Raw genomic sequence first — 27,532 nt, forward strand, 5'->3', positions numbered from 1 at the left:
TTTATAGTATTGGCCACTTCATCAGGTATGATAGGCTCCACTACACCAAAGTTCATCATTTTGAAGTTGCACTGCTCTCTTGGATACCTTTTCCATCGATCCTTTATGAGATATCATGAGTCAACACCATACCAGTTTCATTGTTGGTGAACCTTACTTCCTCTATATATCTGGTAATTCTGACCAATGATTTTGCTAGCCTATATGTTCTTTTCTCCCTTTTTTTGTTCTAAGTCTTGTGTAAAGTTGCTTGAAGACTTCTGCTTTTGCAACTATTGCTGGACCTTTTCTTCACATCCTTGTATTCCTTCAGGTTTCATTTGCTCCTAACTCCTTCTAAACTTTATCTTTTATCATTTGTACTTCTTCACTCTATCACTATGTTTGTTTTTGAATAAAGGCTTTCCAGTGTTGAAAAGTAGCATTTATATTTATTATTATTCATATGAAGTTACAGTAGAGAGATAGAATCCTCGAGAAACAACAATCCAGGAAAGCACTTTATAAAAACTTAGGCTTTTCCCTTGTGAAGGAGTAAAAGATATTAAACATCAAACAAGTCATTTACAATTAGAGAATCTGAATAGTTGTTCCATGGAACACTATATTTAATTCCAGTCACTTCAAATATTAAATAGACATACTGTATTCTCTTCCAAGCTAAACCATAGGGAACTAAGTGTTGTAAGGCCATACAGCCAGGCATTTCTGCTTTTATCCAGATTTTCAGGTTTTGATGCAGTTTCACTTGCGACTGTTCTGAGAACATTAAATTGCTGTGTTTGGAATGGTGAAGAGTTTGGCCACAGGTTGGTCCAACTTATCAACCATGTGCACAGATTATAATTAGTTTTATGTAAGAATTGTTTACTGCAGCTGGGATGATAAGACTTTATGATGGAAAAGACAGAGGTAGAGATAGCAATATAAAGAGACTCAGTAAGTTATGCTGTACAGTGCAAATACAGAAGATACATTTTGAAGGTTCTTTAATTTGAGCAATCAATGTCCCTCAGACAGACTGACCCAAAATCAAATGAGACTGTGAGCATAGGAGGGCAAGGGGAGGTATAAGTCTCAGTCTGTCCCACAACATGAGGGGTCATGGTAGTCGGTATAGTTGGATCTGGTACATCACAGGCTTAACGGTGAGTGGGTCCTTACGGGATGATGGGTGCAGTCAAAAATGAGTCCTGCCCGAAGCCCTCAGTTCGTGCTGGCAAATTCCAGTTCTTCAGCTTACTAGCTGGTACCAGAGTTGGTACTGTTGGATCCTTGCTTCTGTGTGCTTTACCCTCATAGTCGGAATGCTAACGTGTGCCTAAGTCTTTAGGACCCGAGTGTGAGGACTCTCACAATTTGGAAGGATATGGAGAAGGATCTTGTCTCTTGGGAGGAGATCTGGAAGGGGATCTGTTCCTGTGTCTGTGAGAGTGTCCCTTACTCTCATGAGATCACTGAGACAACAGGACTTGGTAATATTATCCAAGTTACATTAATTCTGAATTATAGTGCCATGCTTAATATGCTCTTTTGAATGTGACTACTCCTACAGCTTATAATTATCTCAGAGGAATCCTCTTGTCAGAGCTCTGGAAACAAAAAGATTTGAGTGTGGGAGTTGTTTCTGTTATATGTTGACATTTGGAGGTCAATAAGCCTTCCTGACAAAGTTGCAATATTCCTAGATGACAGGATGATTGTGCTATTTTTTCTTTTAAAGAAGTAAAAAAACATGTGAATAAGCAGATAGGAGTCAGAGTAACTACATAGTCTTGTAAGAAACTGGACATTTGCTTAGATCTTCTTTACGAAAGAATGAACAGTTCCAAAATAGCTTTCAGGAAGAGTAAGGTTACATGCATATGATTTCACAGAGAAGGTAACATGTTTTAAGAATGACATGTCATCACTGGAGTCCTGTTCAAATATAGATAGTCATTTAGAGTCTCCCTAATAAAAGTCTATAAAAATTACTTACCTCTGCATGGAGAAAACAAAGAAGGTGACTTAAAAGTTTTGAAAATATTTTTTTATTAGTCTGTTTAAAGGGGGAGTTTTGGCATGGGAGAAAGCAACAGCTCCACTAGAGAATCAAAAATATCAAGATTGTGAGAACTTCTGTTTGGCATTATTCCCAGAGCACAAAGCCACACACAAATACATCCCTTACAGTAGGATTTATCCCAACCAAGGGGATTCATCTCTCTTTCTCGGACTGCTCCTTCCTTTCCGAGTCTGAGAAAATTTAAGTATGGCCTAATTTCATAAAAGGTTTAAAGGGCACTACCAGCTTAAAAAAATCACATTTCTGTTTAAACATATTTACTTTTTGTTGTTAATGTAACAAATAAGATTATTTTACCTGAAATAAATTAGGGGAAACATTTATTTCTCTAGTCCTGTTTACTTTGTGCATTTGACAGTACTTACAGTACTATTACACAGAGTTTCATTGTTTAAAAAATTCACTGAAATTTGTTTCCGCTGTTGTGCATGTGGAGGAGGAGAGACTCAGGTTGTTACAGAACAAAAGAGGAGGGAAAAGTCAATAAAAAATATAGGAAAATGTAGTTGTAAAACAACAAAAATTGGCAGACAATGAGGAGCAAATGTAGTTCTTGAAAATACTTCTTACTCTATTTTCCATAATCTGTGCTTTATAATTTTTTGGTAAATTTCATTAGTAAGCTTTGTGTGCAAAAAAGGAGAAAAATATTATGTACAAAATTCTCCTGTGAAAACCTTTTAACAAATTCTCCATTTTCTCTGATCACTTTAATGCAAATGCTCAAAAAAAGCAAAACTTCTCTAAAGAAATTAATAGTTTCAAGATTATAGTAATGAATTAAATGCACATGGAAACTTCCAGAAAGTTTAAATTTTTGCTATAGTTGTACAGCTCATGGATCATGGTTAAAGAAGGCAAATTTGTCTGTGGCACTTAGCTCACATATTTTGGATATGAAATCTTTTAGTAAGAAGACTGATTTATATCAAAATGTTGGCAATATAAAACAATGATCATACAACAGAATTATACATTGAAATAACAACAGGAAAACTTTCCAAATTTCTCATACTGTACCTTCTTCAAGAATGGATCTTAGCATAACAAAGGGGATTTCTTGCAGCGGTTCCATGTATTTGTGTCCAGCACTCATAATCTTTATCTGGGGCAAGCAAAGAACAAGTGTACCAGGCATACCAGCCTGTCCATGGTACCAACTTCGGACAGTTCCAGGAATGTCACCAGACACAATTGTACTTGGGGAAGGCAGGCTGTCATTTGGAACAAACACGCAACAGGATTGCACTTCAAGCTGGAAAAACAAAAACAAATCCAAGACAGGATTCTCAGAAATAGATCTCAACATTCTCCCAACATATTTATTCATTTATAATACAGAATCAAACACTATATCACAGATATCACAGGTGATTAAAAACCTGTCTAAATTCTTAAACAGAATTAAAAGAAAGGACAACAGAAAATGGCAGATGCTTACAATATATTTCATAAATTACACATATAGAAATAACACCTGAAAAGGTGTCATTTTGGTCTATAAATTTGATCAAAAGGGTGCAGTCACATAAGCTGAACATATATCTGCCTGTCCACATCTGTTTTCAGGAAACATAATGGAGTTAAAAAACGTGCCGGCAGAGAAGGTGACAAAATCTTCCTCCTTTTGCAGTTCATTAGCTTTTGTTATCACTAGCTAAGGCTCTAGAGCGGACTAGCATTTTATATGCTGTTACTTTCTAAAAAAGATTTATTTCAGTGAGGATTCTTCTCTTACTTTGTAGTTAACAGTGACTAAAGTGCATGAAAAGGTCAAGCTCAATCAGTCAATCTAACATAAATAAAAGCCTCAGCCAAATATTGACATGTTCATTAGTACCAAGCTATGTATCGTAATGAAAAACATTAACAAAGTTTAGAAACTAACAGGTTTGTCTCCTTTTGTCACCTTTCAGATTAGAACAAGTACATGTGATTTCATATGAAACTTCAGTTTCCACGAGTGCACAGTTACTTAGACTGCTATGAAACAGTTTTGATAATTCTGCCATATCCTTAGAGACTTCTAGCAAGGCTAAGTAAGCCCAAACCAAGGACTGAACTCATCATGACTTCTTAATTCAGAGATAATGTATGCTCAAGACTGTTAGTCTTACTTGGCTCTTGCAAGTAATATTCTGCACCTGGATATCAAATAACCATAACAGCCTGCACACTTGAATGCTTTGTTAAGCAAATACAAACTATGATTCAATCAGTTTCTTCACAATATTTTGGATGCAAGATGTTATTTGAAGACATGATAAAGTACTTTTGTTTGCTGCTTTGTAACTCATGTAGCAGTGTCCAATAAATGCTTCAAGATACTTTAAATTTATATAATTAATGAAACTATATTTTACAAATGATAATGAAGACCTAGTGTACGATAACCTCCCCTAAAGGCTAACATTCCCCCACAAGAGCAATAATGATGTGTAACGGGATTGGAATCCTTCAATACCATAAATAATTTGCCAGCCTGGTGAACAGAGATTAAGTGACAAGAATTCACTGTCAAAAAATACAAGTAGAATTTTGCAAAAATAAATACTTTACATGAAGTGTGTTTCTGTTTCTAGTTTTAGCGTTATTTGAGCTGTAAAATGAAGTTAATTACATCTTTGATAAGTAATTTATTGATCCAAGGTTTAGAACGTACTTTATTTATACGGGACAAGAAGCTACTGTGTATTATTACAAATGTAACACATTTTGATTTTCGAAGATTTTTATGGTGACATATAAGAGCATTTTCTGGTCTATTAGCAATAAGTGGAAGTTCAGACCACTGTGGGGCAGTGATAAACAGATGACAAAGGCAATGCAGTTATGATCAGAGTAGCTTTTGTTTTATCAATGCACTTACTGAGTAAGCAATTTATAACAAATCACCCAATATATATCTCCATGATGATTAACATCAAATGTTGCCAGAATATACAAGACATGTGGTAATAATAAAGCACAAATTCCACAAACTCAGAGATACAATGTTCTATCAGTTTACTCACCGCAAGGGTCTACGATAGATGTTTAACAAAGTTCACTTTAGAAGTATACAGAACCAGGAAACTCTCCGATTTTTATACTTTATATGCAAAATTGCATTGAATACAAGTTGCTCAGGTCCTTTTCCTCTGTTTAATTTGATTTTGCCATATCAAGAACACTGAAGTGTAATCACGACTGTAGCACTCCTTATATTATTTAGAAGGAGCTATCACTCACTTAGACCTCGATTGTACCGCCCTTCATGTTCAGTAGTACCTTGAGTTAATGTGAGTTGGCTCATTGATTTCTGCTCCTGGACTAATGGGTGGTAGAATCTGGTACAAAATATGTAATAATATATTTCTATATAAATTCAAGCCAATTTAAGTGAAAAAGCATGCATAAATAAATAAATGCATCATATAGGAGGTCTTAAATTAGACGTATATATAATTTAAGGTTTTTAAAGGAGGACACAATGGATGAACCTCTAAAAACACATATTTTCCAGTACAAATCAGGCAATTACTACCTGTTTGCACAGGAAATTATCAGTTTATATGGGGAAATGCCCATTAGCGCATTCAACAGTGGGTTCTTAAGAAACATGTTACATTTCTCATTGGGCCAAATTTTGTCCTCATGAAATTCCAGCAAGTTTCAATGGGATTTTCACATGTATCTGAAAGCAGAATCTGTGCGTCTCCCCCGCCCAATCTCTCCCCGGAGATTTGGCTTACAGCAAGTTCTGGTAAAGGGAGGGAAGAATACACTCAAAATTGATGCATGATATGTTGGATTAAATAATAATAGTAATATATGTTATAGATCATTTTATTGATATGGAAAGTGCTTTAAATTATATGTAATCAAAATATTTTAAAATTAAAATTACATCAATAGCATATATTAAAGATACCATATAAATCTTTTTTACCTTTTTAAATAACTATTAAATGGTATTTCTAAAATTATGACTTTAACCTAAAATGTGACTGATTTATGTAACTGAATATAAATCTGTAGCAGTAAATCTTGCATTAATGTAAGGATCTGACAATCCAAGGGAAAGAAAATGAAGTAATCTGCCAGTAAGAAGTCCTCAAGCTGGGGGTCAGATCCTGTTCATGGAAACCATCTGGTTGGGACCCTCCAAGCCACACCAAACACAAATGATCTTTTAAAAAAATATCCTATTCATTAATGTATCGCAGCTGTACTGAGTGTTACTTCACTTTTCCATGGCAACATCCTTTCTGTTTCAAGGATCTTATTTCAGTTTTGGTAGCAACATGTTCTTTTGCCAATACTGAACACATTCATGTGTTAAAGAGAAAGAATTATTACAAATTCTTGAAATGGAATCACCTCCTATTTTGATTTCTTTTATGTCAAGGGCTATAACATACACTAATGATAAATAAAGGATGAAAGAACTGTTTTGCCTTCTAATTAAAAAAATTAAGTGAACCATATTGTATTTAAGTTTTTACTAACATATATACATTGAAAGGTGAGAGGATCACCACGTCTCAGCTATTTAAAAAGGAAAATATTAATTTACTAAAATAAGTGATGGCACAAGAATTGTTAAAGTAGTTTATACTATTTTTAAAATTATACACTGCATAAAAGGGAATGTTGTTCAATAGAGAGAATTGTAAAATATGTACGGTATTAGGGCAAAATCATCCCGGCTGTGGAGTGGTCATTAAAGGCCCAAAATGCAGCAGAGGTGCTGCTGTGGAGGAGAGCGGAGATGATGTGAAAGGGATATCTACAGCCCCTTATGCTTCATAGCGATGCAATTAAAAAGATTCACATCTTCCCTGCTGAGCCCTTGATAGCTAGCCCTGGCCAATCCCACTGCTTGTTATAGGTGATAGAAATTGCCCAATGGGGGAAACCTTGTAAGGATACCTCTAAGCTGTATGCATCCCATGAAGTGAGCTGTAGCTCATGAAAGCTTATGCTCAAATAAATTGGTTAGTCTCTAAGGTGCCACAAGTACTCCTTTTCTTTTTGTCTCCTCAAAGTCCCAGCTCTGCAAATTTATTCCTGCAGTAAAAAGGCTGCTGTGTGTTTGTCTGTTTTTTTTTTGTTTGGGGGGGGAGAAAGACATATATGAGATCCAGAAACTGAAGAAATCCACTGGCCAGAAGTCTCATGTAGAGGGGTGGGATGTGGTCAACAATGAGGCCTGACGTGGCCAAGCTGCACAGGTGCTTGACTCCTACTTCCAAGTTGGGTAGTAGCGTTTTATCCATCTAGCTTCTCCGCTGGCGTCCCACACAAGCTCTGCTTATTTGTATGTTGCAAGAGAGACAGAATTTCACGCTTAAAGTTTGTTTAAAAACATCTTAAAACATAACTGGTAATATTTGCTTGATTTCCTACTACTTTCTGAACAATGCACAGTTCACTGTGGACTAAATTTAAAACAATATTTTTATTTGGTCATGAAACTACAGAAATCAAAATTGATAAACTAAATTTGTAGATAAATCTTCCAAAATGGAAACATTTAATAGAAATTCTTGTGCAAACTTTAGGGACTCTCTTTCTGATGTGAGCAGGATCCTCCGATCAGTCTCACTGTGTTATAAATAACCAGTCAATTAATAGTCACTCTCCCTCCCACAGCTACTCTATATTATTGATAAGTTACATGTTACAAAATCTCTCTGTGTCCTGTGCAAGGAACAAGAATATAAGTTAACCTCATGATTAGATTTCTATTCTTTCAAAGAATAAAAAATTCAGTGGAAATTATACTCTTTAGAGAAAATATTACTTCAAATAATTGCAGGAAACAGGCTCATTTTTCAAAATATTTTAAAGCACACAGTGAATCTACTGAGTGTTGCAAATAATCATTGTACACTTATTTGGTTGTCATTCACTGTAATTTTGCTCTTTAATTCATTTGGTTTTACTACAGATGCCTCATTATTCCTACTAGAATTCAGCATTAACAACCAATTAAAAATAATTGTTTATGCTGCTTCATGATTTTAGCAACTATTAATACCAGCAACATGTGAAAAGTGAGTACCTCCCCCACAGCCTAGCTGCCAAAAAGAGACTTCAAGGCTGCACATAAAACCCCACAACTAAATAATGAAAACTATTTATAGTTAAGATTATAAGTCTTTTTCACTAAAATACTAATAGTTTACAGCAAGTTCAATGCACAGTATCTTCATGCAAGGGGCTATCATGAGCAAAAAGGGCCAGGGCTAAACCAGTACCAGCCTTGGCTCCAAAATAAACTTTCCATGACTTTGGTTCAACACATTTACTTACTCAAACTTCCACTAAAAAAAATAATCCTTTGATGATTTTAAGTTATCAAGTTCTGTTTTATCCAATGACCAACTGCAGACTTTTCTGTTGTATAATTGTTTTCATAAAAGATCGAGGAACATGCAAACTGTTTTAGAAAAAAAGGCTAGACTCCAGGGATTTGATTTCAATAATCTGATCACAATGTGACTCTGGGACTTTTTTCCAGAAATTAGGCTTTTTAACATCCACAGAAAATCTAAATATACAGCCTGGTTAATTGAAAGCGTAAATTTATTAGTCAGACTATACTTGAATTGAAAAATAGTGACATTACTCTTAATCTCCAGTACGTTCAGATTGATACAAAGAAAATCAGACTGAGTCTTGAATGGCATATTTAAGATGAATTTAACAAAACAGGTATAGAAACTGGCAATTAAAAGAAAAGCACCTGCAAAGAAATCTACTCACCTTTTATATTTCACCAGGATGGGGAACCCTAAATAATGTCGTCATTGTTAGAAATCTATTCTTAAATTACATATGTGGTATCTCATTAGGAGCTGCTGTAATTTTTTTGGATGGCTACTCAATGTGCCTCTTTCCAGCAAGTTAAAGAAAGATAAATGTTGGTGAATATTTATTATGTATCTCACTATGTATAATGAGATGGTATGGTGATTAAAAGGCAGTGAAGAAACAGGGAAAATGGAAGAGAAACCAGGACAAGTGAGCAAGTAATGTGATTTAGGGACACAAACATGGAAAGTTTATTAAAAATTTGGGCATGCAATTTGCTACATTTCCTAGGCAACTCTAAGGGCATGTCTACACTGCTTCTGCAGTTTGGACTATGGGGGTGTGAATAACAGTGCACACCAAAGTGTGGCACTGTAACTCCACTCCCTGGATGTGCAGGTATGAAATACTAGCTTTTTACTCAAAGTAGTGTAATCCGGTTTCAAGAGAACAAAATTAATGTGAACTAGGAACCAGTTAGTTTGCGCCTGCAGCATCCAAACAGAGAAATAACAGAACAGCACTTTGGTACACACTGCTATTCAAACTCCTGTAGTCCAAACTGTGGGGCAGTGTAGATATGCCCTAAGTTACTTAGCACAACAAAAATAATTACCTTCCCTCATTCTCTGCTTTAAAATATTGCAGTTTATAAGCTTCATTTCGGAAAAAAAAAAACCTTTAAAATCTTACTGAGGGAAACAGAAAGGAGCTCAAACTCTGGCAAGTTAAGTGTAAAAAATATAATTAGGCAGGCCAAAAAAGAATCTGAAGCTCAACTAGCAAAAGACACAGAAACAAACAGCAATATTTTTTAAGTACATCAGCAGCAGGAAACCTGCCAAAAAATTAGTGGGGCCACTGGTCGATCAAGGTGCTAAAGGAGAATTCAAGGAAGACATGGCCGTTGTGCAGAAGCTAAACTAATTCTTTGTACTGGGTCTTCATTGTAGAGAATGTATGGGAGATTCCCACTCACGATTCATTCTTTTTAGGTAACAAATCTGAGGAACTGCCCCCAATTGAGGTGTCAGTAGAGGAGTTTTGGAACAAATTGATAAATTAAAAAGTAATAAGACACAAGGACCAGATGGCATTCGCCCAAGAGTTCTGAAGGAACTCAAATATGAAATGAACCACTAACTATGGTATATAACCTATTCCTTAAATCAACCTCTATACCAGATGATTGGAAGATAGCTAATGTAACAACTATTTTTAAAAAAGACTTCAGAGGCAATCTGGGCAAATAAAGGCCTGTAAGCCTAACTTCAGTATGGGGCAAACTGGTTGAAACTAGTAAAGAATTACTAACACATAAATGAATACGATATGTTGGGGGAAGACTTCACACTTTTTTTGTAAATGGAAATCATAACTCACCAATCTTTACGGGAGTCAACAAATGTGTGGACAAGGGTGATCGAGTTGTACTTGGACTTTCAGAAAACCTTTGACAAGGTCCCTGGTCAAAGGCTCTTAAGCAAAGTAGGCAGTCACGGGATAAGAGACACAAGTCACTGCCTAGAAATTTCCGAGCTAGGGCATCTTTAAGGAATACAACCGAAGTAGAAATTGACCTCATGGTGTGCATACAGATTCTGGACAGAGGCAATAGCTTGCACCCTTGATACGTGATTAATGCAACTCAAGGACTTCCTGATGTCCTTAGTCCTGTCCAAGTAGAATGCTGGTGCTCTTCTAATATCTACCATATGCAGAATCACTTCCCTGTTGTCATAATATGGTTTTGGGCAAAAAACAGGAAGATGGATATGTTGATTCATATGAAAAGTGGAGGCAACTTTAGGGAGAAACTTGGGATGAGGCCTCAGAGTTACTTTGTCTTTAAAAAAGACCATGTATGGTGGATGTGCCATTCCTCCTATGCCCCTAGCTGAGATGATGGCAATTAAAAATGCTGTCTTCATGGACAGCTGTAAGAGAGAGCAAGTTGCCATGGGTCCAAAGGGAGGTCTAGTCAAAGCTCTGAGAATTAGGTTAAGATCCCAGGTTGGAGTAGGTGGGCTCACATGCATGAAGAGTTCCCAATGCCTATCAGGAATCTCTGCGTCAGCAGGTAAGCAAACACCGAGTATCCATCTACCTGATGGTGGAAAGCCATTATGTCCGCAAGATGTAGCTTAAAGAAGCTGAGTGAGAGTTTTGGCCTCTTGAGGTCTAAAATGTAGTCTAAAGTCAGAGGGATGGAAGACAAGGTTGGGTCTGTGTGCTTAGAATGACACAAAACTTGGAATCATTTTCATTGGTAAGTATGTTTAGTGGTCGACTTTTGGCTGAAGACAACAATATGTCTTTCACCTCGTGAGAGCATTCTACCTCTAAGGTTTAGAACCAAGAAGGAGCCAAGCCTGGAGGTGGAGGGTGAAAGACCAGCCCATTGTTTTCAGAGGGCAGATGGGTAATGGGCCAAAGAAGACCCGGAGGACATATTGTCATCTGTTTCAGGTAAGGGAACCAGACTTGTCTCGGCCAGGATGGGACAATCAGAATAACTCTTGCTTTCTCTCGTTGAATTTTCAGCAGAACCTTGGATAGAATAGGAAACAGGTGAAAAGCATATAGGAGGTTTCTGTTCCATTGAAAGATGAGAGTGTCTCCCAGTGAATGTTTCCCCAGGCTGGCCCTGGCGCAGTAACAAGGACATTTCTTGTTCTGGTAATTAGCGAAGAGATCTGTAGTTGGGGTTACACATAGGGTGAATATGTCTCGAAGCACCTCTGAGTTCAGTTCCCATTCGTGGTTATGAGAAAAGTTCCAACTGAGACTGCTGGCTATCATGTTCTGTATCCCTGATACACAGACAGCTGAGATAAGCACATTATGATAGATACACCAATTCCAAAGTTTGAGTACTTCTGTGCAGAGGTAGAGAGATATGGTGCCCCCAGGGTGATTTATATACAACATACATGTCATATTGTCTGTCATGACCTTTGTGTGGGTGTTCTTGATGAAAGGCAGAATGTGTGCACAGGCGTTCCTGATGGCCCTTAGCTCCAAAAGACTGATATGGAGGGTCGCTTCTGTGGAAGACCACTTACCTTGAACCTTGCAGTCATTTAGGTGAGGTCCCCAGCTTATTAGGGAGGCATCCGTCATTAGAGTCAGTGTTGTTGGCGGCTGCATGATTGGAACGCCTGATCGGACATTGGATGGGTCTTTCCATCAGTTCAGGGAGTGCTTTACTGTGGAGGTCAGTGATAGCTGTTCGGTTAGCCTGTCCCTCTTCAGGGAATAGACAGAAGTGAGCCACATCTGAAGACACCTCATGAACATCAGGCATTTGGGGCAACGAAGGTGCATGTTGCAATATGACCTACCAGCTGCAGGCCATTCCTGGCTGGTGTTTGAGGGCTGGCCTGGACAGTCTCTATGAGATTCATAATGGTTATGAGTCTGTGTAACTGGAGGAACGCTCTTGCTCTTACTGCATTGAGGTTGGCACCAATAAAAGCCATTCACTGTATTGTGGTCAGTGTCGATTTCTGTAAGTTGTGCTGTAGACCCAGCTGTGCAAATGTGCGCATGGTTATCTAGGTGGCTTGTACGGCATCATGAAATAGGGAGCCCTGAAGAGGTAGTCATCTGGGTATGGGTAGACCACAATGCCCAATGTCCGCAGGTGTGCCGTTATGATGGAAAGAACATTGACGAATACCCTCGGTGCAGACGAGAGGCCAAATGGAAGCACCCTCCACTGATAGTGGTTCTGCCTGAAGATAAACTGTAGAAATCTTAAAAAGAACAGGAGTACTTGTGGCACCTTAGAGACTAACCAATTTATTCGAGCATAAGCTTTCGTGAGCTACAGCTCACTTCATCGGATGCATACTGTGGAAAGTGTAGAAGATCTTTTTATACACACAAAGCGTGAAAAAATACCTCCTCCCACCCCACTCTCCTGCTGGTAATAGCTTATCTAAAGTGATCACTCTCCTTACAATGTGTATGATAATCAAGTTGAGCCATTTCCAGCACAAATCCAGGTTTTCTCACCCCAGCCCCCCCCCCCCAGCCCCACCCTAACAAACACACAAACCCACTCTTCTGCTGGTAATAGCTTATCTAAAGTGACCACTCTCCTTACAATGTGTATGATAATCAAGGTGGGCGATTTCCAGCACAAATCCAGGGTTTAACAAGAGCGTCTGGGGGGGGGGGGGGGGTTAGGAAAAAACAAGGGGAAATAGGTTACATTGCATAATGACTTAGCCACTCCCAGCCTCTATTCAAACCTAAGTTAATTGTATCCAATTTGCAAATGAATTCCAATTCAACAGTTTCTCGCTGGAGTCTGGCTTGTCTAGTTTTAGTAAAGCCCAGCCACGAGGAAGTTTGTGTGGAAGGTTCCATTACAATCTACATACCACACAGACTATGCTGACAGCTTGTGCCACACACTCTCAAAGAAACTGCGGAATCACCTGATCAACATCCTCTACAGCAAACAGGGAAAGATTAAGAATGAGCTCTCAAAAATGGATACTCTCATAAAAAAAACTAACCTTCCACACAAACTTCCTCGTGGCTGGACTTTACGAAAACTAGACAAGCCATTTACAACACACTTTGCTTCTCTACAAAAGAAAAAGGACATTAAACTTTCTAAACTACTACATGCCACAAGGGGCCACAGCAATGGTTCCCTCAACCCACCCAGCAATATTGTTAACCTATCCAACTATACTCTCAGCCCAGCAGAAGCAGCTGTCCTATCTCGGGGCCTCTCCTTCTGCCTCTCCACCCCCACGAACATGATACAGTTCTGTGGTGACCTAGAATCATATTTTCGACGTCTCCGACTCAAGGAATATTTCCAACATACCTCTGAACAACATACTAATCCACAGAGGCCTCCCTACTAACATTACAAAAAGAAGGATTCTAGGTGGACTCCTCCTGAAGGTCGAAACAGCAGACTGGACTTCTACATAGAGTGCTTCCGCCGATGTGCACGGGCTGAAATTGTGGAAAAGCAGCATCACTTGCCCCATAACCTCAGCCGTGCGGAACACAATGCCATCCACAGCCTCAGAAACAACTCTGACATCATAATCAAAAAGGTTGACAAAGGAGGTGCTGTTGTCATCATGAATAGGTCAGAATATGAACAAGAGGCTGCTCGGCAGCTCTCCAACACCACTTTCTACAAGCCATTACCCTCTGATCCCACTGAGAGTTACCAAAAGAAACTACAGCATTTGCTCAAGAAACTCCCTGAAAAAGCACAAGATCAAATCCGCACAGACACACCCCTGGAACCCCGACCTGGGATATTCTATCTACTACCCAAGATCCATAAACCTGGAAATCCTGAGTGCCCCATCATCTCAGGCATTGGCACCCTGACAGCAGGATGGTCTGGCTATGTAGACTCCCTCCTCAGGCCCTACGCTACCAGCTCTCCCAGGTACCTTCGAGACACCACTGACTTCCTGAGGAAACTACAATCCATTGGTGATCTTCCTGATAACACCATCCTGGCCACTATGGATGTAGAAGCCCTCTACACCAACATTCCACACAAAGATGGACTACAAGCCGTCAAGAACACTATCCCCGATAATGTCACGGCAAACCTGGGGGCTGAACTTTGTGACTTTGTCCTTACCCATAACTATTTTACATTTGGGGACAATGTATACCTTCAGATCAGCGGCACTGCTATGAGCACCCGCATGGCCCCACAGTATGCCAACATTTTTATGGCTGACTTAGAACAACGCTTCCTCAGCTCTCGTCCCCTAACGCCCCTACTCTACTTGCGCTATATTGATGACATCTTCATCATCTGGACCCATGGAAAAGAAGCCCTTGAGGAATTCCACCAAGATTTCAACAATTTCCATCCCACCATCAACCTCAGCCTGGTCCAGTCCACACAAGAGATCCACTTCCTGGACACTACAGTGCTAATAAACAATGGTCACATAAACACCACCCTGTACCGGAAACCTACTGACCGCTATTCCTACCTACATGCCTCCAGCTTTCACGCTGACCACACCACACGATCCATCCTCTACAGCCAAGCTCTGCGATACAACTGCATTTGCTCCAACCCCTCAGACAGAGACAAACACCTATAAGATCTCTATCAAGCATTCTTACAACTACAATACCCACCTGCGGAAGTGAAGAAACAGATTGATAGAGCCAGAAGAGGTCCCGAAAGTCACTTACTACAGGACAGGCCTAACAAAGAAAATAACAGAACGCCACTAGCCGTCACCTTCAGCCCCCAACTAAAACCCCTCCAACGCATTATTAAGGATCTACAACCTATCCTGAAGGATGACCCAACACTCTCACAAATCTTGGGAGACAGGCCAGTCCTTGCCTACACACAGCCCCCCAACCTGAAGCAAATACTCACCAACAACCACATACCACACAACAGAACCACTAACCCACGAACCTATCCTTGCAACAAAGCCTGTTGCCAACTGTGCCCACATATCTATTCAGGGGACACCATCACAGTGCCTAATAACATCAGCCACACTATCAGAGGCTCGTTCACCTGCACATCCACCAATGTGATATATGCCATCATGTGCCAGCAATGCCCCTCGGCCATGTACATTGGTCAAACTGGACAGTCTCTACGTAAAAGGATAAATGGACACAAATCAGATGTCAAGAATTATAACATTCATAAACCAGTCGGAGAACACTTCAATCTCTCTGGTCACGCGATTACAGACATGAAAGTTGCTATATTACAACAAAAAAACTTCAAATCCAGACTCCAGCGAGAAACTGTTGAATTGGAATTCATTTGCAAATTGGATACAATTAACTTAGGCTTGAATAGAGACTGGGAGTGGCTAAGTCATTATGCAAGGTAACCTATTTCCCCTGTTTTTTCCTACCCCCCCCCCCCCCGACGTTCTTGTTAAACCCTGGATTTGTGCTGGAAATGGCCCAACTTGATTATCATACACATTGTAAGGAGAGTGGTCACTTTAGATAAGCTATTACCAGCAGGAGAGTGGGGTGGGAGGAGGTATTTTTTCATGCTTTGTGTGTATAAAAAGATCTTCTACACTTTCCACAGTATGCATCCGATGAAATGAGCTGTAGCTCACGAAAGCTTATGCTCAAATGAATTGGTTAGTCTCTAAGGTGCCACAAGTACTCCTTTTCTTTTTGCGAATACAGACTAACACGGCTGTTACTCTGAAACCTGTAGAAATCTTCTGTGCAGTGGTCGTATCAAGGTGTGAAAGTAGGCACCTTGTAGGTCAAGGGCCAAAAATCAATCTGCTTGCTCTAGAGCTGGAATAATGGCTGCTAGCATGACCATCTTGAACTTCCACACCCTCACATATTTGTTTAATGCCCTTAAATCAAGACTTAGCCTACACCATCCCTTCGCCAGGGGGATCAGGAAATAATGGGAATAAAACCCTTTGCCCCTGAGTTGCTGGGACTGGTTTTATGGCCCTTTTGCATGATCCATTTCCTGCTGAAGTAGGCTTTTGTGAGAAAGGTGCCTGAAGAGGGACAGGGAAGGAAGGTCAGAATGGGAGATGGATCTGTCGGAGGTGATCTTCTCCCACCTGCTGCGAAAGAGGGTCAGGTAACTTCCAAAAGGGCACACCAGGGGTGTAGATGGCAGCTAATGTTGCTAGATATAGTTGTTCGGGCCCTTGACCAACCTGTCAAAAGTGCTTAGAAGAGGCAGTCTGCAAAGTCATGGATTGGGGTGCTGACTGCTTGTGCTTCTGAACTCTGGACCTCTTATGCTGTAGCTTGTAATAGTGCTCAGATGGTGGGTATTGAGGAGGTTGTGACCTGTGCTGTGGCTGACAGCTATATCTTCTCGTCTGTTCTGCAGAGTAGATTCCCAGGGAGCATAATCCTGGGAATCCTTCAACATGTGGAGAGAAGAGTCTGCCTTCTCCACAAAGAGCTTGGGTTTTTCAAATGGGAGATCTTCCACCATTGTTTCCAGCTCTTTGGGCAACCTGGAAAGGTGTAGCCAAGAAGCCAGCCTCAATACCACTGCTGTGGAGACTTAGTGGGCCACTGTAGCAGCTGTATTGAGTGCCGTCTGTAGCACAGTTCTGGCTAGTAACTGACTCTCTCTGACAATGGCCTAAAACTGCTCCCTTTGTGTCTCTGGTAAATGTTCCAGAAACGCACTGAGTTTCCTATAATTAATAAAATTATACTTGGCCATGACAGCTTGGTAGTTTGTAACTATAAATACACCTTCTTCCCAAAGATATCTAGCCTCTTCCAATCCCATTTGCATGGGGTCAACTTGGCATAATGTTACCTGACTCATGCATTAACCACATCCACTACAATGGAGTTGGGTTGTGTACATTGAAACAGGAAGTCTGTCTCTTTGGGAGGGATGTATTATTTTTTGTCAACTCTCTTTTAGGTTGGTATGATGGAGGCTGGTGTCTGTCAGATGACTTTGGCAGGATCTAAAATCGCTTCATTAATTGGGAGGGCAATTCGGGACATGGAGATGGTGTGCAGAAAATACACTAGCTTGTGATGTGTATCTGCCACCTCATTTAGGGTAATCTGCGCTCATACCAGAAACGTGGGTCAGCTTCATGGAATTGAGGACACCCCTTATATTGTGATGGCAGACCATGATGAGAGGCCAGGGAAATGACATTCTCCTGGTCACTGTCAGACTCATCACTGAGTAAGAGTGGCGCTGACCACGGTATTGATGGTACACAGCCCATTGCTGAGGGTGATACTGGGTGCTGGGATGTGCTCTGTACAGGGGCCCTAGGCCCGAGGAATGGGGATTGCCATTCTTTCCTAACTGTCAGGTCTCTAGGGTACCAGAACTCTTGTGGTACTGTTGGCTCACTCAGTACCACGGAAGAGAGTCTGTGGCACATTGTCAGCACTGATAGTTGTGAAAGTGAAGAGTGCTTCCTAGATTGGAGCTTTGCCGCACCTAGTACCAAAGGTTTTCTCGGTGCCCCTCATTTAGAGGCAATATGGTATTTGTCTTTGTCCTTAGAGGACGGTACCACTGCCTCAGAGACTGAGCCTCTGGCATCTCTAGGTGGTATGGCAGCGCTCACAGTGGAGGCACCTTGATGGTTCTAGGTACTACACTTTGGAGCCACCAGTACCAAGGTGGCTGACTTCACTGGGGAACTTCTCTGGCTGGCCAATGATTCAGTTTGGAGCCCTTTCCCTCAAGCCTTTATGGGGAAATCTGCTGGTCTTTTCCATAACTCTACCCCTTTTGAAGTTGAAGGCTCTGGGAATGATCTGTGAAGGCTCCTGGAAGCTGAAGTGCCTTTTACATAAGGAGGAGTTTTAACTTCAGCTCCTGGTTCTTGCAAGACCTCAGCTTTAGCTGGTGGCAGAGGAAGCACTACTGAAGGATATGGGACTCTCCCAGATTCCAGTCACAGTGACAGTGTCTGTCTGTTACAGGAATTAACTCCTCGCAGAGAGGCACCTCTTGAAGTCGGGATGTCCCTGGAGGGGCTATCACCCTCTAGCAGTGAGGAACACAGAAGAAAGTTCTTCTTTCCCCTGGAGGAGTGGGAGATTCCCTCCATAAAGTATAGGAAACATAATGTTCTTTTTCTTCTTCTCCCTTCTCCTTAATAGCTAGTGTTTCCTTCCAAAGGAATAAAAAGGAAACACTAACTATTAAGGAGAACAAAAGAAACAAAAACAACTACTACTTATGCTAATTACACAGATAAGGAAGGGACAACTGCTCAGCTCTTGAAGGCCAAAGGTGGTCCAAAACAAACTGAGGGGGGTTCACTTGGGCAGTGCTAGATAGCCTTGAGGCAGACCACAAGGTAGGGAGAGCGCATGTGGGGGCTGAAAGGACACTGCCACCTAAAATCTTTGATTTGAGGCTCAAGAGCACAGATACACCTACAGTGGAGTATCTAAAGGGACACTACTTGAAGAAAAACATCTGCTCAGTGTGCAGCTCCAGTCAAAAAAAAGCTAACAGAATTATCGGAATCATTAGGAAAGGGATAGCTAATAAGACAGAAAATATCATAATGCCACTATATAATTCCATGTTATGCTCACACCTTGAATAGTACATACAGTTCTGGTCTCCCCATCTCAAAAAGATATATTAGAACTGGAAAAAGTACAGAGAAAGACAATAAAATGACCAGGGGTAAGGAATAGCTTCCATATAAGGAGAGACTTAAAAAGTCTGATACTGTTCAGCTTAGAAAAGAGATGACTAAGAGGGATATGACAGAAGTCTATAAAACTATGAGTGGTGTGGAGAAAGTGAATAAGGAAGTGTTATTTAACCTTTTACATAACACAAGAACCAGGGGTCACCCAATGAAATTAATAGGCAGCACATTTAAACAAACATAAGGAAGTACTTGTTCACTCACAGTCAACCTGAGGAACTCATTCCCAGGTGATGTCGTAAAGGTCAAAAGTATAACTGGGTTTCAAAAAAGAATTAGATAAGTTCACGGAGGATAGGTCCATCTACGACTATAAGCCAAGATGGTCTGGAATGGAACCCTATTCTCTGGATGTCCCTAAACCTCTGACTGCCAAAAGCTGGGACTGGTCAACAGGGTATGGATCACACAATAAACTGTCCTGTTCTGTTCATTCCCTCTGAAGCATCTGGTACTGGCCACTCTTGGAAGACAGGATACTGGGTTAAGATGGACCATTGGTCTGATCCAGTATTGCCATTCTTACATTCTTGTATAATAGGGCACACATTATCTGTTTGTTCTAACTTGTGACCCTCCCTTTCCTATCCTTTTTCTTTACCAGTTACCCTCATTTCCTTTGTCTTATATTGGTCCTAATCCTGCAAATTCTTACTTATGCAAATGAGCACACTGACTGTACATGATCTTCTTAATATCTACATCAGCAGCTCACAGAAGTAAAGGTTTGCAGGACAGTACACTTAGACACAAATCCTGCAAAGACTTGCACACATTTAGCTTCATGCCTTGTGAGAGTTTCCATTGACTTCAAATGGGAGTATGTGCAGGGCAGCAAATTAAGCATGTGTGAGTCTTTGCAGGATTGGAGCCTAGAGTCTAAGGGCCAAGTTTTTAAGAGTTATTTAGGCATCTAAAGATGCAGATATGTGGTACCTAATGGGATTTTCAAAAGGGTTTAGGTGCCCAAGTCACAAAGGGAGTTGGATCTTAGGTACTTTTGAAAACCCCACTAGACACCAATCTACATTTTTAGGCAGCTAGCTACATTTAAAAATCTGGTGCTAAGTTCTGTGAGACAACAGTGTCCTTTTTATTTCTGTAAAGTGTTTTGTGATTTTACAGAACTATTTCAATATTAAAATAGATAAATAATATAGTTTCATATTCATGGCACTCAAAATCAGAAGACATCTGATTGTCTCACAAAAATATAACCAAAATTACAAACTGTAGATAAGAAATTATTTGAAAAATAAGAAAGTGGATCTAGCATTAAAAAAATCTGCCAACATCCTAACATCAAGGAATTGAGCTAATACATGTTTGTTATACAACAGTTTATCTTCACTTGCAGAATTTTTTTTTGAGAACGCACAAATCTATTTGCACAACCTCCTTTAATTTTTGCAAAAAAACCCCAGACAATACATAATTCCAACATTTTTTACTTCTTTGCAAAAATGAAAAACTGAGTATTTATTTTAATTGATCAATATCTTTCATACACCTCAACACATGAGCTAACATTTCATTTTCCTGGCAGATACTTTGGTTGCAAACCCCCAGAAATGTTATTGATAAAACAGAGAAGGTCAGCAAGAGAAATTTCAGACAGAGGAGACAATTAACACTTCTGAATACCCCTAAACCCCATGCCCTTCATCATCCAATTCTCTCATTTATAACTCACTCCTTTATTATCATCATCATCTGTTTGTATTGCAATAGAACCTTCATGCCTCAATCCAGAATCAGGGCCTCATTGTGTTGTACCCTGTACTAACACATCATAAAAATACTTTGCTTACAAGGAAATTTCTGACTCCTCTTTTCCAGCTGTCCTCTTTCCCACTGGTGAAAATGAAAATGGGGAGTGGAGAGACAAATCTGCTTAGAAACTATGAACCCAGGACCTGACTCAAAGCCCAATGAAATCAATAGATAGTATTCCATCAACTTCGGGAGGTTATGTATTAAGCCACAATCCTGAAGCCCGCCCTTATTCAGAAAAACTCCAATTTTCACACCCTATCCTATAATGAAGTCAATGAGAGTCTTCTCTGAGTAAGGAATAAATAAAGTGAAGGCATTGGTATTTGGTGATATACAAGTGAATAAATTGGTATGCAGAAGGGGTAATGGAAGATCCAATGGTTATGCTTCCCCAATAATAATTTTTAAGTACATGAACAATGTGTTGCTGTCATATTTTATACCATTGAATGGTCTCAATAAAGAAAAAATCTGTTAGGCATTCCACAAATATTATGCTAACCTTGGATAATTTCTGAGTGTCAGTGTGCATGTGTACACATGCGCACGTATGTATATACATACACGTTTGCCTCTGCGCACACATGGGGATGAAAAACAGATTTGACAAGGAGCTAGGACTCAGGGAGAGAAATGATACTGGCTAGGGGAAAAATGTATGTGATCATGTACTTCAAGACTGTATCATAATGTGTGCACACAAGGGAGTTGAATTAAAGTTACACAGGAAACCTTAATTGAGGCATTTCATAACTTCTGAATGCTTGCCTTTGCAACTTTAGTAACATTCTTTTAACATAGTTTATTTGTGTGTGGGGGGGTATATATGTACATGGTTATAAAAAAGCATTGCTTCTATTAAGCTCAAATTTATGCAGATTATACAGAATTGTACAGTTTAGTCTGAGCGGTCTACTTGTTATCTTGACAAAGAGGCAAAAATTTAAGTAGATGAGATACCACTATGACTGTATTAATTACACATACTATTTCCATACTTAAAAGCACTCAAATAGTTTATTTTTAGAAAGAAAACTGCTCTGTGGGGCCAATTAAAGCTGGTGCAAGACCTCCATATGTGTGATATAAAAAAAGTTTAATTCTTCATACAAATGTTGTTCAAGATTCTTCTCCTTTTAAAGTTAAGTAGAAAGATAAGTCCATCGAATACACATATTTTAAATTCTATGAATCCTTGGTGAATTTACCAAACAGCCATATTTCAATTTTCAGTCTCTAGTATTTTTAAAGTAAAATACGATAATAAAACTGGGAAGCTGTTTTTACAGATATTTTTTTAAAAGTGCTAAAGTGCATGAAAAGTATCATAAAATGTGGGAAGACATAACTTTTCTCACTCCCTTTTCATCTTACCTGAAGTGTAAGGCGTTTAACTGCATTCCACACTATTCCAATAAATTCTTTCATTTTCTCCTCAGGACTTCTGCAGCTCTCAGATGAGGTCAGCATGGGTTTCAATGGAAGTGACAAAGGCCTAGATTCTAAAGCAAACAACATACACTAGTTAATTGGATGATATGTACCTTCACTCAGTAACTGATTACTAGTACTACTGACAGTACATTATTTTTTTCTTTAAGGTCTATAAATAGTTTGTCTCCGCTCCCGAATTCAAAATGTGCATTTCAGTGTTTACACTGTACAGCAGAAACTTGAGCGAATGAGTATTGTTTTATTTACTAGATTTAAGCTTGGGAAGGGAATACTATCAATTAATTGTGGTGAGAAATTCAACATTTTAACGGCATTTAGAGACATCCTAAATTTTTCCAACATAAGCTGCTAAAAAATATTATGAAGCATGCTTGACCTAAGCAATTAAAGTCCATTTTCAACATGTGATGGCATATTTGATGATGTACTAGTAATAAGTTTTCCACTTAATTTGCTGCCTGGGTAATCTAAACAAAGATTTAGTTCTGTAAACTTGTTGCAAAGAACAAGACAGTGTCCACGTTAAAATTCAGTCTTTGACTTGGTATCTTTAATTATTAATTTAAGGAAAGGTTTTTCAGCAAGCATGCCAAAATATTCAAGAAAACTAAACCATCATTTAAATATTGTTCCTAAACTTTTAAAAATCTAATGGGCTTAAGAAAATTCTAAAATGCATAAAAAGCATCATAAAATGTTGCAAAAAATAAAATTTTCTAATAAGGAAAAAACAAAAAGTAACTGCACCATACTATATTAATAATATATTTAATTTAGTTATAACATGTGAATATAAAAATGATTTAAACGAGGAATTAATTTACAAGTATGCCCAGCAGAATCAAACTACCAGACTGTCAGAATGTCTGGCCCTTTAAGAGGAGATGGGTCTCAGCCCCACCTGTGACACAATTAGCTTACCTCCCTGAGTGGTGAGAGCTGGAATGATCATATGATTTTATGGGTCATGTGGCTCAATTAGATCTCTTAGGGAAAGAAAGTCCTCGGAAGGGTTACTCTCTTTCAAGTTCCCCAATAGAGGATACTGCTGGTGGGAGGGGAAGCCGGAGGGGGAGGGTACAGTTTCTATGGCAATACCATACCATGCCACCCTTACTTCTGAGCTGATGGCGGCGGCACTCTCTTCAGAGCTGGGTGTTGCTATCTAACTGCCCAGGTCTGAAGGCAGCAGCAGAAATAATGGTGGCAAATCCAGTAAACACACACGTCACTATTAGGGCACACCAGGAATTGAAGTTCTACCAGAATCAATGTTGGAAACAGGATGAGCAAGAAAAAATCATGCACATTTGTTCATATACCAAAAATCTACCTGAACGGACATTGGAGGAACAAAAAAGAGGTCATATCCGAGAACACCTGGACATATGGTAACCCTACTCAGAGGTGGAGTGGGGTAGAGGAGAGATTAGGAGGAACCCTCCAGGAAGAAAGCCCTGGTAGCTGCTGCTCAGCGAAAGAGTAAGGAGTGACCCAAAGGAGCCCAGGAAGGGCTGACAGGGACAGTCTGAACAGAGCCTGGGAGTGGCTGAATACTGAACCAGAGGGCTTTATGAAGAGTGTCTAGGGTGTTAGACAGACCAGCCCCTCAGGATGCAGGGGCTGTACTCAGCTTGAGGCTGGGATATAGACTCTGGGTTTTTTGTACTGGTCTTTTTGACTGGTATAGTCCAGAATCGGGGGACTTTCATTAAAGTCTTAGCTGGGGGGCCAAGCCACTGGATCAGCCAAACCCTCACAAGAGGAAACTGAAGCAAGGCCACTGCAGAACTACCCTAAGCTTATTAGGCAGTGATCCTGCTACATAGACCCACCAAATAATGTTTTTTTTTCAGCAGGAGTAGCAATTATATGCATTTTCCACAACAAATATTAAATTATCCCTTTGAGATTTTGCAACATCTTTCGATGTACTCAGCTTCTTCAACTTCTCTATTCTACCCCATTCATGAACGACCAGAGAAAATTGTAGGCATAAATTAATAATTCTTTCTAGTTCATTTTAAAATGAATTTAAAATCAGTAGAATTCTAATACCTATAGCAGTCTGGAGCATATAAACTCTGCCAAAAAGCAACCAACTGCCTCCTTCCATCGCACATGCATCTTCAAATTGAATCAGGCAAAATCTGACTGTGTGCCCTTCTGAGAGAAGTTTGGCCATTAGACAATTTCAATCATCTTTGAAAATATAGGGACAAGGCAAAAGATCACATTCTAAAGCACCCCAAAAGGGGCAAGGGCAAGAGAGGGGGAGACACTGAGGCAACAGCATGAGCTCTTAGAAATTTATCTGTGATATTTTTTTCCGGTAAAAAGCTGTGAGAGGGTAAAAAAAACTATGGCTGGCTAATAATTTTGGCAAAATCCATTTAAAAACTCAATTTCAAAAATTTGATAGATTGTAATTTATGGATTGTCTTGAAAAAAGAGAGAAAGCTGAATTTTATGTGGTAGGTAAGGAAATCAAGAAAAGGTGAAGAGACAGTCTGAAAAGCGGGAAGGAAAGATAATTTTGCTTGCAGCATTTGGGTTATACTGGAACGGAAAGAGAAAAAAAAGACATGGGAGACTATAGAGCAGGACATTGCAATGGCAGTTAGGATGAAAGGAGGTAAGAAATGGTTACTTACTGTAATTGTGGGTTCTTTGAGATGTGCTGCAGACATTCCAAGTAGGTGTGTGCATCCACCGGAGCCAGAGACTTTTGCTTAGCAGTATCTGTACAGGGGAGGCGCTCATGCCTGTAGCCCCTCCTCTAGCTATAATAGGTAGCACTGCCCTGACCCCCCTCAGTTTCTTCGCACTGAATATCCAGGGGAAGACTCCAATGCAGAGGGGATGCAGAGTGAGTTGTGGAATACATGTCTGCATTATATCTCGAAGAACCACAGTTACAGAAAGTAACTGTTTCATCTTCTTTGAGTAGATGTAGATGTGTATTCCAAGTAGGTGACTAATGAGCAGTACCCCAATCTGGAGGCGGGGTTCAGCGTGTACTTGAGTAAGGATCACAGGACTGCTCTGCTGATATTAGCATCAGCTCTGGAAGAAGCAACAATTGCCTAATGGTCTGCAAATGTATGTGCAGACCACATATCTGCTGAGGAGGCGTAGCTGACGCTATCTCATAATCAGTCTTGATGCAAGATGTTATCCATCTAGAGATGGTTCGTGCAGAGACTACATATCCCTTTATGGGGTCTGCATATGACATGAAGAGGCAAGGCATGAAACTGTTCAGTTCTGTTCAGATAGAACACTAGACAGTGTCTAATGTCTAGCATATGGAACCGTTGCTCCTCCGAGAAAATACACCACCTGGTTCAAATGAAACTGACAGACCACCCTGGATACAAACTTCAGGTGTGGCCAAACTATAACCTTGTGTCTCGAGAACTGCATGGAAGGAGGTGCAGCCTTCAGGGTCTGCAACTCACATGCCCTCCTGATAGAGGTAATGGCTATCAAGAATGCAGTTTTCTGAGATAGGAGAGGCAATGGATGGGAAGCAAGGGGCTTGAAAGGAGGATCCGTTAGAGGTGCTAAACCAGTGTTCAGGTCCCACAAGACGACGATCTCTCAGACTGGAGGATGCAGGTGAAGGAGCCCTTTCAGAAATCTTGTCACCATGGCATTGGAGAAACCCAATTTTCCTTAGACAGGGGGATCAAGTGCCAATATTGCTGCCAAGTGCACTCTCAGAGAACTGCATGCTAGGCCTGATTCCTGAAGGTGTAACAGATATTCCAAGATGTCCTGGATGGAAGCCTCCACCAGATGGCTCCCACGGGCCAAAGACCACATGGAAAACCTCTTCCACTTAGCCAATTAGGCCGTTCTGGTCTTCCTATTCTTAAGTAGGAACTCTTGGACAACTACCGAGAAAGTTTTTGGAGAGTGTTGGTGACAACTTCCTGGTGCAAGTGCTGGAGGAACCAATTAGGGGTCGTGCTCCTCTTGACCTGCTGCTCACAAACAGGGAAGAATTGGTAGGGGAAGTAGAAGTGGGTGGCAACCTGAGCAGCAGTGATCATGAGATGGTCAAGTTCAGTATCCTGACAAAAGGAAGAAAGAAGAACAGCAGAATACAGACCCTGGACTTCAGAAAAGCAGACTTTGACTCCCTGAGGGAACTGAAGGGCAGGATCCCCTGGGAGGCTAATATGGAGTCCAGGACAGTTGGCTGTATTTTAAAGACGCCTTATTGAGGGTGCAGGAACAAACCATTCCGATGTGCAAAAAGAATAGCAAATATGGCAGGCAACAAGCGTGGCTTAACAGAGAAATCTTTGGTGAGCTTAAACACAAAAAGGAAGCTTACAAGAAGTGGAAACTTGGACAGATGACTAGAGAGGAGTCTAAAAATATTGACTGAGCATGCAAGGGTGTAATAAGGAAGGCCAAAGCATAATTGGAATTGCTAGCAAGGGATGTGAACGGTTTCTACAGGTATGTTAGCAACAAGGAAGTGGTCAGGAAAGTGTGGGACCCTTACTAAATGGAGGAGGCAGCCTAGTGACAGATGATGTGGAAAAAGCTGAAGTACTTAATGCTTTTTTGCCTCAGTCTTCACGGACAAGGTCAGCTCCCGGACTGCTGCACTGGGCAGCACAGTATGGGGAGGAGGTGAGCAGCCCTCAGTGATGAAAAAACAGGTTAAGGACTATTTAGAAAAGCTGGACATGCACAAGTCCATGGGGCTGGATGCAATGCATCTGAGGGTGCTGAGGGAATTGGCTAATGTGACTGCAGAGCCATTGGCCATTATCTTTGAAAACTCATGGCGACTGGGGGAGGTCCCGGATTATTGGGAAAAAGGCAAATATAGTGCCCATCTTTAAAAAAGGGAAGAAGGAGAATGGAGCAGGTCCTCAAGGAATCCATTTTGAAGAACTTGGAGGAGAGGAAGGTGATCAGAAACAGTCAACATGGATTCACCAAGGGACCATTCAGAGAGAAACTCTGCTGAGATGATCCACAAGATGGTTCTGGACCCCTGTAAGTGGACAGCTATAAGGGTGATTTCCTCTTCAATATAGAACTGACACAGGCTGATCACCTCCAAGCAGAGTAATTTGGAATGAGCGCCTCCTTGTTTGTTCACATAGTACATTGCAGTGGTATTTTCCGTGTTAGTATGTGAACCACTGAATGCCTGATGCAGTCCTGGAATGCACAACATGCATTGTGGATGGCCCAAAGTTCGAAC

The 27,532-nt window shown here is 40.3% G+C and overlaps 1 protein-coding gene across 1 annotated transcript in view; it reads right to left on the reverse strand.

Moving 5' to 3' along the window:
- Positions 1–27,532, reverse strand: part of VPS13B (vacuolar protein sorting 13 homolog B) — a 928,263-nt gene that overhangs the window by 395,632 nt on the left and 505,099 nt on the right. Inside the window, exons 22-23 of the mRNA XM_084621078.1 lie at positions 22,219–22,346; positions 3,089–3,323 (exon numbers count right to left, since the gene is read on the reverse strand). Coding sequence (XP_084477204.1) covers positions 3,089–3,323; positions 22,219–22,346 — 363 coding nt within the window. The remainder of the gene's footprint in view (positions 1–3,088; positions 3,324–22,218; positions 22,347–27,532) is intronic.

This window comes from Lepidochelys olivacea (assembly GCF_965140295.1).
Source record: "Lepidochelys olivacea isolate rLepOli2 genome assembly, chromosome: 2".
NCBI lineage: Eukaryota > Metazoa > Chordata > Testudines > Cheloniidae > Lepidochelys > Lepidochelys olivacea.